A 13,355-nucleotide genomic window follows, 5' to 3' on the forward strand; every position below is an offset into this window, starting at 1 on the left:
TACGTCCCTGTCAGCATGTTTTCATTCAAGGGACTAGCTTGTCTTACTGCTCTGGGCTGCAGCTAAGGGGTTCCAGATATTTAAGTGGGAGACTCACTCAAATTTAAACCCACAAGTTTCCATTACTAGTGTAAATAATATTTATCGGCTGTGCAAATACACACTGAATTGGAGTTTTACCTGCATCTGGTCTGAGCTGATGTGGAACTTGCTGAGGATGTTACTGAGGAAGTTTTGGACCTCGTACCAGGGGTAGATGCTGTTGGAGCCATCCAGCACGATCACGATGTCCATGTACGTCGAGCACCCTGCCAGATATGGACGTTTAGAAATGTTTGGTTGATTGAAGCAGGTCTGCAACATGTTTCTTTGCCGCACTTTGTGGGTTTTTTGTGTTTGTGAGTGTGTTTGTGTAAGTATAGTTACTTTGTGCTGTTGGAGCGATTGTCTCTCTTGGTTCTAGGTCATCGCTGACTGAGGCACAGATGCCAGTGCTGAACATAGATGTACCACACTCTTGTGACCACAGTGGAGCACATGCCTGCAAAACAGATGCACACACACACACACACACACACACACACACACACACACACACACACACACACACACACACACACACACACACACACAAGCATCTGTTTTACAGGTGAATTTCACAAGTAGCTGTAATTAATTTGAACAGAGTTTATTCTTTTCCACTGTTTGTTTTACGTGCACAAGATGTGTATCAAAGAGTTTAAAACATGGAAATGTGCACACAAACATACCCACAAACACACACAAAAACGCACAAAACGATAACAATTAAATCAGGGCAGATAGGGAACAAAAAGAAAACAAGTCACAAGAGGGAATAAGTCATGGAAAAACTACAATAGTGTGGTTTGGAGGACAGGAGAAGGAGGGAGACTATTGTCGACATGCTGGCAGTCACAGTTGTCATGAGCGGTTTCACAGAGCTGGAGCACAAGACCAGTATGAGCGATTTAAACTTGATTGTGCTAAATGTAGGGAGGGTGAGTAAGGAGGTTGGGGAGGGGGCACCCTATAAAAAATATTTCTGCCTTCAAAGCGCGCCATTTATTTGGCTTTCCATACCAAGAGGAAAGAACAGGGGCGAATGCAGAGACAAGAGATAAAAAAGAAGCTAGCAGAAAGACAAAAGAAGGAGACTGAAAGTGGGGTGAAGTGGGGGTAGAATGAGAGAAAGAGAAACATCCTGGTTTTTCTTGCCCTGTCATTATGGAAGGGTTTCTCCTCAGGCACACAGACAGGCAGAGAAGAAAGGATGGAGAGAGAGGGATGGGAGGAAACGATGGAGGGAGAAGATGGAGAAAAGCGAAAGAGGTGCTATGGCTTTTGGTAGGTCTGTCATTAACAAAGGGCCGGAGACGCATTCCGATCCTGTTATAGACCTGACCACTGGGGTTAAGATAAACACACACACACATGCCCGCACACATGCCTGTGCACACGCGCACACAAAAAACCCGCCTAAGCTGGCTAGCGTTTTTTGAACTGTACACGACTCCACGCCCGAAGAAGCAGTAAAAAACCTGGCAGACACCAAAACACGCAAGCACACTTGCCCAACATACACACAGAGTTACACAAAGAAGGCATGTAACACAAACTGCTGTCTCCTCGCTAAGGCAATAAGTGTGTGGGTCTGCAAGCCAGAAGCCTCAGAAGTGCAGAAATTAGGATAAATGAGTGAGTAAGATTTCAAGAAGTCTGTATAAAAGCTAAAGTCTTAAACCTAAACTCGAGTTAGATTCTGTCCATAAACGTTGCTTTGCACTTGACTTCATCAGCTTGACTTTGAATCATTCATGTCTGGTTATTGTGTCAGTAACTACAAGCTCTGTAAGTTCTCACATTAATTAGAGTCATGGTAAAAAGAAAATACACCCTCCTTAAATTCTAAGGTTTTACCTATCAGGACATAAAATAAATTATGTGGTCCTCACGAGGTTCGATTAAACTATTTAAATACAACCTACACTGACAACCAGCCCACTGACATACTGCAGTTATTGACTATTGACCAGTGGCTCCAAAACAAGATCAAATCATGACCTCTCCTCCACTGTGCTTGACAGTATGTCTGAGGTGTTTGCGCTGATATGCTGTGCTTGGTTTTCACCAAACATGCTGCTGAGACTTATGACCAAACAGTTCCACTTTGATCTCATCTGTTAAATAGACATTACTCTAGAAGTCTTGTGGTTAGCTACTTTACTGTGTAACACGCTGATTGAGGCCTGTACTGTCTGAGATGTGGCGCTGGGGTTTTTTGCAGTTTCTCTGAGCATTGTAGAGTTTGACTTTGAAGTGAATTTTCTGTGACTTGCACTCCTGGGAAGATTGGTAACTGTCTTGAATGTTTTCCACTTGTTTGGAAATGGGTTTAAAACACCTTCCCACACTATGTAAATGTGCAAATGCATGTCCAAAATGAAAGAAAAGAAAGAGGAGGATCAGTGAATCGCTTGTGGTCAAATCTAAATTCAACTAAAAACACTCGAAGGGAGCGAATTCATCAGAATTCTGTTGAACAAACTCAACCTGGTCTGACCACATCCCTTCAGGCTCCCACCCATCAACCCACTGCCCATGTAGGAAAAATAAAAAGCCCCGTTTTCCAGTGTTGATGCCACATACCAGGAAGCCATCAGGTGAAGTTGGTGTGAGGGTCATTCCCAAGTGAGAATTCCTCAGATTTTTAGAAACGTTCTGGAGAGCCGTCTCACCTGAGCGACACAAACATCTTAGCTTTGAAGTAACAAATCCAAACATGAATTGAGGATTTTTTTCCTGCATATTTTCTTCAACTCATAGTTTCTCTCACCTAGATTCACTTTATTGCAGCTTGAGTTCTTCTCCCGTCCCACGCTGCATTTGTACACATCTCCTTTCCTGTTGTTGGGCGGCCCGTCCCAGGGAGCACCAACCAGCATCCTTTACGGAGTAATTCATTCATCATCAAAATGTCATCCATCGCCCGCTTTGTGTACATGTTATGACAGTTTATTTATGACTGTGTGGTTCCATTAGATTATATTTGACTGTCTCCCTCACAGACTTACGATTTCTCTCCATCTGCTTCATGCTGCAAGACGGAGAAGCCGAACAGCGCGTCCTCTGGACCGGTGAATATGCGCGGGTGCTTTACATCTATGTTGAAACACTGACAAAGCTCTGGAAGACATGACAAAGAACATTTTAAACACCGATGACAAAAACAGACAACAAAACAGTGCTCACTTAACTGAATTTTGTTCAATTAAATAATACAACCACAAAAAAAGTGGCATGCTCCAATAAATCAACTGAATCAAGCTGAAAAAACAACAACAAAAAAACACTTTAATGGATAACATTAAAACTACAAACAGATAATGCTAATCCTCTCGTTCAGAGTCATTGGGGACAAGGCATTGCTAACAAAATCCCCATGAAATGTTGCAGATCCCAGTCTGATTGAGCAGCAACAGGACTGCCAGCTGCCAATATCTGGGTACCAGACACCACAGGACAAGATCGAATGTTACAGCCCCAGTAAAACTTCTTCTGGCAGGAGGAAACCCCTCTACCCTACATTTTCCTGTGTCATGTGTTATGGCTGAGTGATGTGTATAAAGCGTGGAAGATGGGTTTTTTCTCTTAAAGATTCACGTAAAAAAATTATAGGGGGGAAGCTGTGCATTCAAAGAAAAGTTTGAAGTTTAGATTTTAAATATTAAACTAACCCGTTAGTTAGGTGGTTGATTTAGTATACAAACTGTAACTGGGGAAAATGCTGGAATTGTAATGGTATTAAAACCATAACTTTTAAAGCATCCATCCATCCTCTTCCACTTGGAGCTGTAGCGTATCACTGTTATAGGGTGAGAGGTGGGGTACAGCCAATCTGTTGCAGGGCTAACACAATGGACAGGCAGCTATTCATGCTCACTTTCACCTTTTTAGCCAATTTGGAATAATCAGTTGCTCTTAAAGCCTGGTGTGCATGTTGGAGTGTGGGAGAAAGCTGGAGTACCCAGAGAGTACCCCCACAGACACAAGGAGAACATTCAAACTCCTGGCCTGGATTCAAACCCACAACCTTATCGACATGGTAGTACAAATATAAATCATTCCATCTACCTCTCCAACTTATGCTTTTTTATTTATTCATCTGTTCATGGAGCGCTAAAGTTAATGCACTTACATAAACTTTATTCATAAGCTGTCAAAGGCCAGTGAAAAACTTGGACAACTGTGTGCACTATGTGTAGTTAGAGCTACAGTGAAGAGTAAGATTATTATTTCATGTCTTGGCCTTGGAGAAGAGAATTAGAGGGGACAGGGGGTGGCGGGTAGGGGGGTGTCAAAAAGATGGATAAACAAAGTGACCAAAGGCCGTCTCTGAGGAAAAAGAGAGTTCAGTCTAAGGGGAAAGAGGGAGACGAGAGAGAAGAGAAGAAGCAAAGCAAGGAAGGGTGTGGGTTAGAAAAACTCTTAAATATAGTGAGCTCCCTGTTATGACACACAAGCTGCCCTTCATACTTACAGGGAGAAGCAAGGGAGACACAGTGAGATGGTAGCTCACTGACTTGTTTACATCTGTAAGTAAGCTGAAGCATGTTTGAGCTGCTCGGTGCTGATGATCAGAGCTAAACTAAATGAATAAAGATTTAGGAGTCAAACAGCTTGAAAATAAATAACACGGATGTTTCAGCATCCATTTGAACCTTTTTAAAAGGGAAACATTAAAAAAGATCAAACTAGGTGCAGCAGAAAAACAGACCCTGGACTGTTAATTCGTATACATTTATTCCTCATAAGCACCTGACACATAAGTGACCCACAGCTAATCGACTTGCAGTCTGGGGACCCGGGTGTGTTATGCTAGGTGCAGCAAATGTAGATGAGATGAAGAAGAGACCACAGAGCTCATAGCTCACTTCTAGCACCACACCCTCACATTGTTTTTCAGTGTCAGACTTGTAATCTTCAATGCCAACAGATGCCAGCATAAGCACTGTGATGGAGGAAGGACTCGCATCTTCTACTTAAATACAGCTACTTATACTTTTTATTAGTCCTTTATTTATCTAGGTAAATAATCTCATTGAGATTAAAAATCTCATTTCCAAGAGAGACCTCATGGCAGTAGAAGTCTATACACTGCAGTCTATACACTGTAGTCTACACTTATACTACGGTGTAAACACAACGTCCTGCATTGAAAATGTAAAAACATTTTTAAAGCAAATTATTTAAAATGGAAAGATCGCATCTTGGGATTTTTATACTACCCTGGTTCAAAAAGAGAAAGCACACACGTCGTTTTAGGATGCTATTAAATAGCTTAATTAAATAAAACAAAGAAACCAAAGATTAGTAGGAGTGGTTGTCAGCAGATTAGTGTATATGCAGGGTAAGTGTACGAGTGAGTGCAAGAGAGGAGCAGAAAAAAAGCCCCCACGAAGGTCTGGCAGGGCTGCTTTAGACGGCCCCGAGCCTGCTCAGGTATGTTACATCCCAAATTAGGTCTGCTCCATCCACCAGTTACCCGGAAGAGATAGACAAAGGCAACAAAGAAAACAAGGTCAGCCCTGTGGCCGTCACAGTAGAAGCAGAATTTAGCTGTTGTGAGCAACTTCATGTCCAACTGCAAGTTATATTTGTTTCATTCATAACAGAACAGCCAGTATCATCATTTACTGCAAGTATTGAGTATCTAGCTGTCACATAGTGAGGGAGAAAGGGCAACGGTTACCTTTGAGATGTAGTGGAGGACAGGAAGTACTGGAGAAGTCATGAAAAAACTCACAAATGCCTAAATTTGTGTTTAAATGGTGGAAGCCAGGCTTTCTGCACTTTTCTTCATTCAGCCTGTGTTTAGTGGTGACTCGAACAAAATTCTGTCACGGATCCAAATTTTGGTGACTCTTAAGTTACACTGTGCAAGGAGTATTTAAGTTGTAGCTGAGGTAATGCTTTAGTGAGGTTGGTGTATTTTTTTGGGTTTCTGTCAACTTGAAATTAGAGCCTGGTCCCTTAACTTGGTATTTTTAAAGCACCCAAGTTAAGCTTCACGTATTATGCTTTGTGTTGGGTTGATCTGGTTGACTTATTATTTAATAATTCAATCATGCATTACCAATCGACGTAATATAACTAAGCTGTTCCAGCATTTCTCTTTTTTCAGTGTACATACAGGTGACATATATACGCTGAACGTGACATGTGAACCAATCCAATTTATCTGAGATTTATCTGATTTTGGCTTCATCTTTTGCATTTCAAGCTACATGTAGCAGATAGCAGGTTATTTCCAAACACCCATAAATAGACTGAGTATGTAATGGACAATACAAGTTAAAGAAAATGTTGTCAAGCAAACATTTAAGCAGATATATATGTATTTCCTGTTTCCACTGAAGTGGTTGAAAGTAGCTCATAGGATATGAGCCAGCTGGTATTTCTTGCCTACACAGTTCCCCATAGATTAAAGAGAGTCATCGTGTATTATTTTCAGTTCAGACTGAGACAGCTCTGCAGCTCTCAACAGTCGGTATTTAACTTGTCCCACTTGTGTGTCTACTGTATGTTATTTGTAGGGTGTGTTGGATGTGGTTGCTAAAATGGGCTTTCAGAATGGCTTCAGTTTACTGAGCAGTTTAGCAACATCTACAGTTCCTTCCTAACAGTTCTGTAACTTCTCCAGTACTCCCAGACTGGGAAGCAGACCAAAACACTGGTGGCATGATTATGAAACAGCTGCTTACACACTTGTGTCCAGGTACTTTCCCACAACTAAACACAGACAGTCACAATTCTGTGCAAAAGTCTTGCCTCACTCCTCAATTATTTATACTTTGCTTCTAAGGAGCCACAGTTTCCTAAAGTTTTTAAAATGGTGTTGAGCAATAGTTCTCCGAGCTTTCTGAAGGTCTTTCAAAGTTTTTCTTTGGACATTGGCTGCTTTTTCACTCATTTTTAGTCAGGTTCTTGTCTCTAACAATTTTTTCAGAATAATATTTGTTTGTTTGCTTTTAAAACACTTGACACTGACCTATAAATCATTCAGGTTAACCCAAAGGATAAACCAGTGTTGTCTCAACACATAACGGACAATTTAGCAAAGCACTCATGTTAAACTGTATCTTTAGGCACTTTATTGCAAAGAGTCTGTATGAACAAGCATTATTTGTTTCCATTTTTTTACTCGAATCAATGAAAAATGTAAGATAAGCCAGGTCTGACGGGCATAAAATGATATTTTTGTACCAGCAAAATGATTCCCGAGTGCTATTAGCTCAAAACTTGTTTTTGTGTCAGCGTAGTGTCATAGTGCCACAGCATTATCTTAAAGCCAGCAAAGACACATGACTGAAGCCTCATCAGAGTTGGTCTCAGTTGAAGACACGTCTGCGTTTTACCAAATTACACAAGAAATGGAAGAAAAATCAGTGGCAACAGGTCTGATGGAGTGATCATCCAAATTTGAAATTTATTGTTAAAATTCTCATCAGTGTGTATGGAGAAGGTCAGAGGCGAGGTTTTTGCATTTGCCGTATTTCAGAGAGTAGGGCTGGAGATCTTGAAACTGATGAAATTATGAACACAGAAAAGTACCATCAGATTTTTATCCACCACACATTACCATCTGGAAAGCATCTGATAGACAGAACAGAAGCCTGATTTTCCAGCATGAAAATGATCCCAATCACATTGTCAATGCAGTAAAAGCATACCTGGATAGAAAACCTCATAAAGGAGCACTGTGAGTCATGGACTGGCCTCCCCAGAGCCCAGACCTCAACATCAGTGAAGCAGTGATCATCTTGATGGAAAACAGAACAAAAGCTTTGAATGACATGAAAGCTGCCTGAGAGAGCGCAGGCTGTGGAAACAATAAAGGTGGTCATATCAAATATTGACCTTCAAACTCATTAGAATTTGACAAACTTCATTTGTGCCTTACACACTGTATTTCCATGTATTCTTGCACATATTTCAATAAATCGCTGCACGTATTTCTCAGTTTCCCAGCAAAATATAAAGAAACAAGGGGTGAATCAAGACTTTTGCACAGGATTGTACCTCCGCCAAGCCAATCAGATTGGGATTCCACTTGGTTTAGAGAATGAAACTAGATATGTTCAGTGTTTCTTTTCCGTCCCTGCTCATGCTTTTCTTACACACTGTAGTTTCTTCTACCTGCTTCTTCACTTTTCTCTACAGATTGTCTTTCTTGTAACATGACTGCATTGTCACACACATTTTGTCTGGTTTTATCTACATAGACGTACTCACCACATACACCTACAAAGATGGAGGCTTTCAGACATGGCAACAGCAGATATTCTGGTGTAGATTAAGTTATGTCAATAAATTATTACACGCAGAGACTTTTTGTCTGTCACCACTTTGAGTTTGACTTTATTGGTTGTAACTTACCTTGACAACAACTGGATGAGAACAGCAGTGACGCAGTGGTTAACCTGTCACCTCACAGTAAGAAAGGTTCGGGTTCAAACCTGCTGCCAACGGGTTCCCTTGATTTTATCATTTGAATGTTCTTCTTGTAGCTTTCTGGGCTCCCTCCAATGTCCATGAAAGCTAAATTGTTTGTGTTTTCTAAACTGGCCATAAACTACATTAGCCCTGTGATTGATTCTGACCCTAGAATAGCCATGAGGGGAAGATAAATGTGGTTGTAAAAAGACTCCTGACTTGGCCTTTGCAAGCACTTTGCTGCTGAGCTTATAGTCTCACTCTTTTTCTCTTTTTTTAAATATAAAATGATGGGCATTTTACAAAAGTTGGTGATACTATGGTTCACTAAGCAGGTTTCTGTTGATTAAAAGATGGAGGGAAGGTGAGATGAGACAATTCACCAACATGACCCTAACATAGGTAACACAAACCTAACCTGCTGAGCTCACTGTACCACAAAAAATTCAGAGACTTATACTGGATGTTTCGATGCATGCTTAATCATCCAGGTAGGTAAATCCCGAAACGTTTCGTCTCTTGGATGAGTGACAAAACGTTTCTCCCACTGAAAACGCTATGTCCAGATGAACAGAATCAGCTTTTGGGGATATACTGGATGTTGGAACAACAGAAGGCTGATTATTGGCCCGTACAAATAAACGTGCAATTTAATTCGATTCAGTGTAGCTCCAAATCACAACAACAGTTCCCTCAAGCTGCTTTACAGTGTAGAGTAACGGTCCTACAACATTAGAGAGAAAATCCCAACAGTTAGATGACCAGCTTACACATAATTTTTCCAACTGCACCAAACAACAACCAATTTTTAATCAACTGATCAATTAGTTCATCATTAAGTATTAATAGCATTGCAGTGATGTTAATAAAATGTAATTATTTATAATTAGATCTTCTGGTTACACATTTACAGTTGATTGAGTGAGATATAAATGATGCAATAAAAAAGTCTATTATACTAACTATGTTATTCTAAAAGTGTTTATATTTAGTCGTCTATACTGGAAGAACCAATGAGCATTGTCTCAAACACTGCCTCACAGAGCTGCTGGCATGGTTGTAGACCCTTAAGCCTTGTTTCTGCTGATTTTGCACATCAGCGCAAGCTTCCAGTATTTCTTTATCCAAGCCTCCAGTGACTAAGATGAGCCTCATGCATCTATCCAGTTCTACACAGATGTTTTAACAGGCTTCAGCATTGGGGATCCGCGTAGGCAGCAGTATAATAATTCTGCAGTCTTTATTTCCCTTGCCAGAGAAAGAAAATCCATTTTCCCAGGCTTTTTGCAATTAGCTATTCTTTCAGATTGACACCCACCACCCGTCTTACACACTGCAGTAAACTGTTTCTCTCTTTTCTTGAGACAATGTCACCCACACTCCAACTCCAGATTTCTTCCCACATCAAAGCAGGGATCTGATAACAGCTCCTGCTACTGATGTTCTCTTTTATCCTCGTGTTTAGCTCATTCTCTCATGAGCCTTAAATTGCTCATTTTATTTATTTTTTGCCCACTCTGCTATAAAATGAGCAGACACACACGCTATAAATGCACCACAAGGACAAATCTCCCGTCTCAACCCCTGCAGCTTCCAGAAAACTGTACCATCATTCCCTGTTTTCCCTGTCCTGCCATCCCTCCTCTGGTTGTATTTTCATCTTGGTTTATATATGACACTTTACCACAAGCTGTCTGACCACCCATTGCCATGACAACTGCCGGCAAACATTTATCAAGCCAAACTAAGTCCAGATTCGCTCAACCACACGCTCAGCTCTGGGCGCTACTGCTGCTTGATGTGAATAGTTGCGATTGTGTAGTACAGTATATGTATGTGCATGTGTGTATACATGTCGGGCAAAAGGAATGGAACTTAGCACTATAGTGTTTGGGGGACTACAAAGACATGCCAGCATTTAGAGCATTAACTAAAGACAATGATGTATATCCCTGTCCTCTTTAATTTACACGTCTGACTTACAGCACCTCTGTGAAATGTCCTCGAGCAGAGATGTCTTATTCAGTCTGTTTCTGTCATCTGTATTGAAGTGACTCATAATGTTCCTCCACTCATTCTCCCTCCTTCACCTCTTCTTACACCCTTCCACAGATTTTCTCTCCATTATCTCCATCGTGTTCTGTTCTAATCTCTGTCACCCTCTCGTGGGGAATGGGGGAGGACGAATAAGAGGGGGAGTAGGAATGAAAGTCAGCGAATTATGGGAGAGTAAAAGAAAACACGCAAGAAGATAGCTGGGAGAATAATAGCAAGAATTTATGAATGAGCAGTGAAACAGAGTGAAATATGCACACACACACACACACACACACACACACACACACACACACACACACACACACGCAAACACACCTGTGTTTGACATCTCAGTAAAAGCATAGCAGAGTGTAACAGACATGAGATGCCTGCTGACCACATCAGGGGAGTTCTGCTGAAGCCATTAACATTACACACATACTCACTCACCTACATGCTCCTGTGCGAGACATGCTTAGGCTTACAAACTCACACGCAGGGACGAGCGTAAACACTAAGCTATACTGCACGAATTAAAATAGAGGCTACATGGTTAAAAAGGTGAAAAAAAACGTCGGCTTGTTCATGCTTTATTGAAACGTGTAATGGAGTGTAATGTGTAAAACCACACCGCAGGCTGCTGGTGTTTCTATGAAGGGTATATGCGCCGGTGAGTGTAAAGCGTGAAACATTCGTACCTGATGCATTCCTCATTCATTCCTTGGGGTCTGAACAAGGGTGAAAATGGGCAGCGTGGATAATCACGCCACAAATTGCCACAAATGACCACAAATGGCAACATTTCCTTCTATAGATTAACCTCAGCGACTGTGTGTGATTTGACACAGGTACAGATTTAACATGCCTTGCAAAACATAATCTCAACGCCTATTGATCTAATTTTGCATCGTGGTTGCATGGCGTAGGGCAGCAGTTAACCACTGCTTATCAGCTGCATCAGTATGCAGACAACAATGGCCTTTTTCTTCACTTTCTTTCTGGTGGGTGGGAACGTCTCGGTTTGTTCTGTGGCACAGCGAACATGAGTACTGAAGGGGAGCTGATGTTCATGCTCCATGAAGAAACACACATGGCACAGGCACCCTATTAGGGGAACTTTAGACATCAAGTCTAAGAGATGGCTGATATGGCCGGTGAGGTCGTGTTACACAGCTGCCAGGGTTTGTATGTGTCAGCTATAAGCGGATATGAACCGGTAACCTTTTGGCTCTGAGTACACGTATATCTGATGGTAGCTGGAGACCTCCAACAAAAATGAAATATGTCCTCAGTTCAAACATATGTGATAGATTTACTAAAGGATCTGACTTTGAACCAAGAACCGGTACTCTTTAGGCACAGCTTCCTTTACCTTTGATTTATTTGGCAAATGGAGTGTGTCCAGGTGTTTTAAGATTCCCGCTTTCCTTCTTTAAGCACAAAATCATCTGAGGAATGTCTTCATGGTCAGTAGTTTACTGTCACACAGTGTTAAGTGGGCCTCAGGGAGGCTGCCACACCATCACTGGCACATGCTGTCTTTTAAAGTTGAGGGAGGTTAATCACCAGTAAGAGAGGGCTGAGTGAGGGGTAAGGAACTGGGCAGTGGAGCAACACCAGAGCCTTATTTTACACAGAGATGAATATACTTAGATTTGTGTTCACAGCGTTGAGTTAACTGAATTAACTGAATGAATAACTTCACCTTATTTTAAACTGTCCTTCAGTTTTGTTTGGCTTTTTAAAGAAATGTAACAGGTTTTTTTTAAAGGTCTGAAATATAGGCTGAGATGTGGCTCTTACCTTTAAGGAGGAGGATAAACTCCAGGCACAACAGGTATTTACGCAGCTCCATTTATGAATCCGAATGAAAGAAGTCTCTCTTTAATGTTTTTTTTCCCCCTTTTCCCTCGTTTACTAGGTGGAAATGAGGAGCGTCGTTGCCCACCGCACACATACACAGACACGCTTGTTTTCAGCTTTTTCTCTTTCCAAGAGATGCGTAAAAGTCGGCCAAACTGTGCCGCGGTGGCATGCCACGTGCGTGAATGGGGTTCAACTTCAGGAGCTTAAATACTGATTCAACGAATAAAACGAAATATCTGGCTATGATTTTCTTCTTCTTCTTCTTCTTCTTCTTCTTCTCGTCTTATGTTAAAGTGAGCGAAAACGTCTTAAAAATGTAAAAATGAAAAATCAACTTTGTGACGTCTCAGTGACCCATGGCGTGACAATAACTGCACCTGTCCCATCCAACAAGAGGCCGCAGTTCCGACTCATTAAACCATTACAAATGTGTAACGCCTTCACAAACAGGCAGGCAGCAGCTTTATCCCTCCAGACTCCGGAGCGCGTCTTTGAAGCTCAAACTCCTCTGACAGAAACTCCGCTCATCAGTCCCAAAGTCTGAGGAGCGCTGTCGTGAGCGGTATCTTTGACAGCACGTTATCCATGATCCACTCCGCTTATTTCTCTTATTTTAGGCTCCCCTGCTTCTTTGTCCGTGTAAATATGTGTCTCTAGTAACGGATTTCTCTCACGTTGAAATGAAAGAGTGCATTTATCCTCACAGCTCCCCTCCCTCCATCCACCAGACTCCTCTCTGAGCAACTGGTTCACAAACCTCAAACCCACATCTCCCCTTTCTCTCCTCTCCTCGCACTCGTTTTTCTTTTTCAAACACTCAGACCGTTTCTCTCTCCTGTACACTTTTCTTCTTTTTTTATGATTTACGAATAAGGAGTCAAATTTCACTGTTTTTGACACCGTTTCTATGTGCCTGCAACGGGTGAGAATCAGAGTCA

The 13,355-nt window shown here is 41.5% G+C and overlaps 1 protein-coding gene across 2 annotated transcripts in view; it reads right to left on the minus strand.

The window, feature by feature from the left end:
• The window catches only part of itga10 (integrin, alpha 10), a 29,740-nt gene extending 17,263 nt beyond the window's left edge, over window positions 1–12,477 (minus strand). For both annotated transcript variants that reach the window (XM_026183772.1, XM_026183771.1), the window contains exons 1-6: window positions 12,355–12,477; window positions 3,093–3,204; window positions 2,855–2,964; window positions 2,668–2,756; window positions 427–541; window positions 181–308 (exon numbers count right to left, since the gene is read on the minus strand). In XM_026183772.1, the coding sequence (XP_026039557.1) occupies window positions 181–308; window positions 427–541; window positions 2,668–2,756; window positions 2,855–2,964; window positions 3,093–3,204; window positions 12,355–12,406 (606 nt within the window). In that variant the 5' untranslated portion in view covers window positions 12,407–12,477. The remainder of the gene's footprint in view (window positions 1–180; window positions 309–426; window positions 542–2,667; window positions 2,757–2,854; window positions 2,965–3,092; window positions 3,205–12,354) is intronic.
• Window positions 12,478–13,355: the final 878 nt, after the last annotated feature.

The sequence above is a fragment of the Astatotilapia calliptera genome, chromosome 11 (genome assembly GCF_900246225.1).
Source record: "Astatotilapia calliptera chromosome 11, fAstCal1.2, whole genome shotgun sequence".
Classification (NCBI taxonomy): domain Eukaryota; kingdom Metazoa; phylum Chordata; class Actinopteri; order Cichliformes; family Cichlidae; genus Astatotilapia; species Astatotilapia calliptera.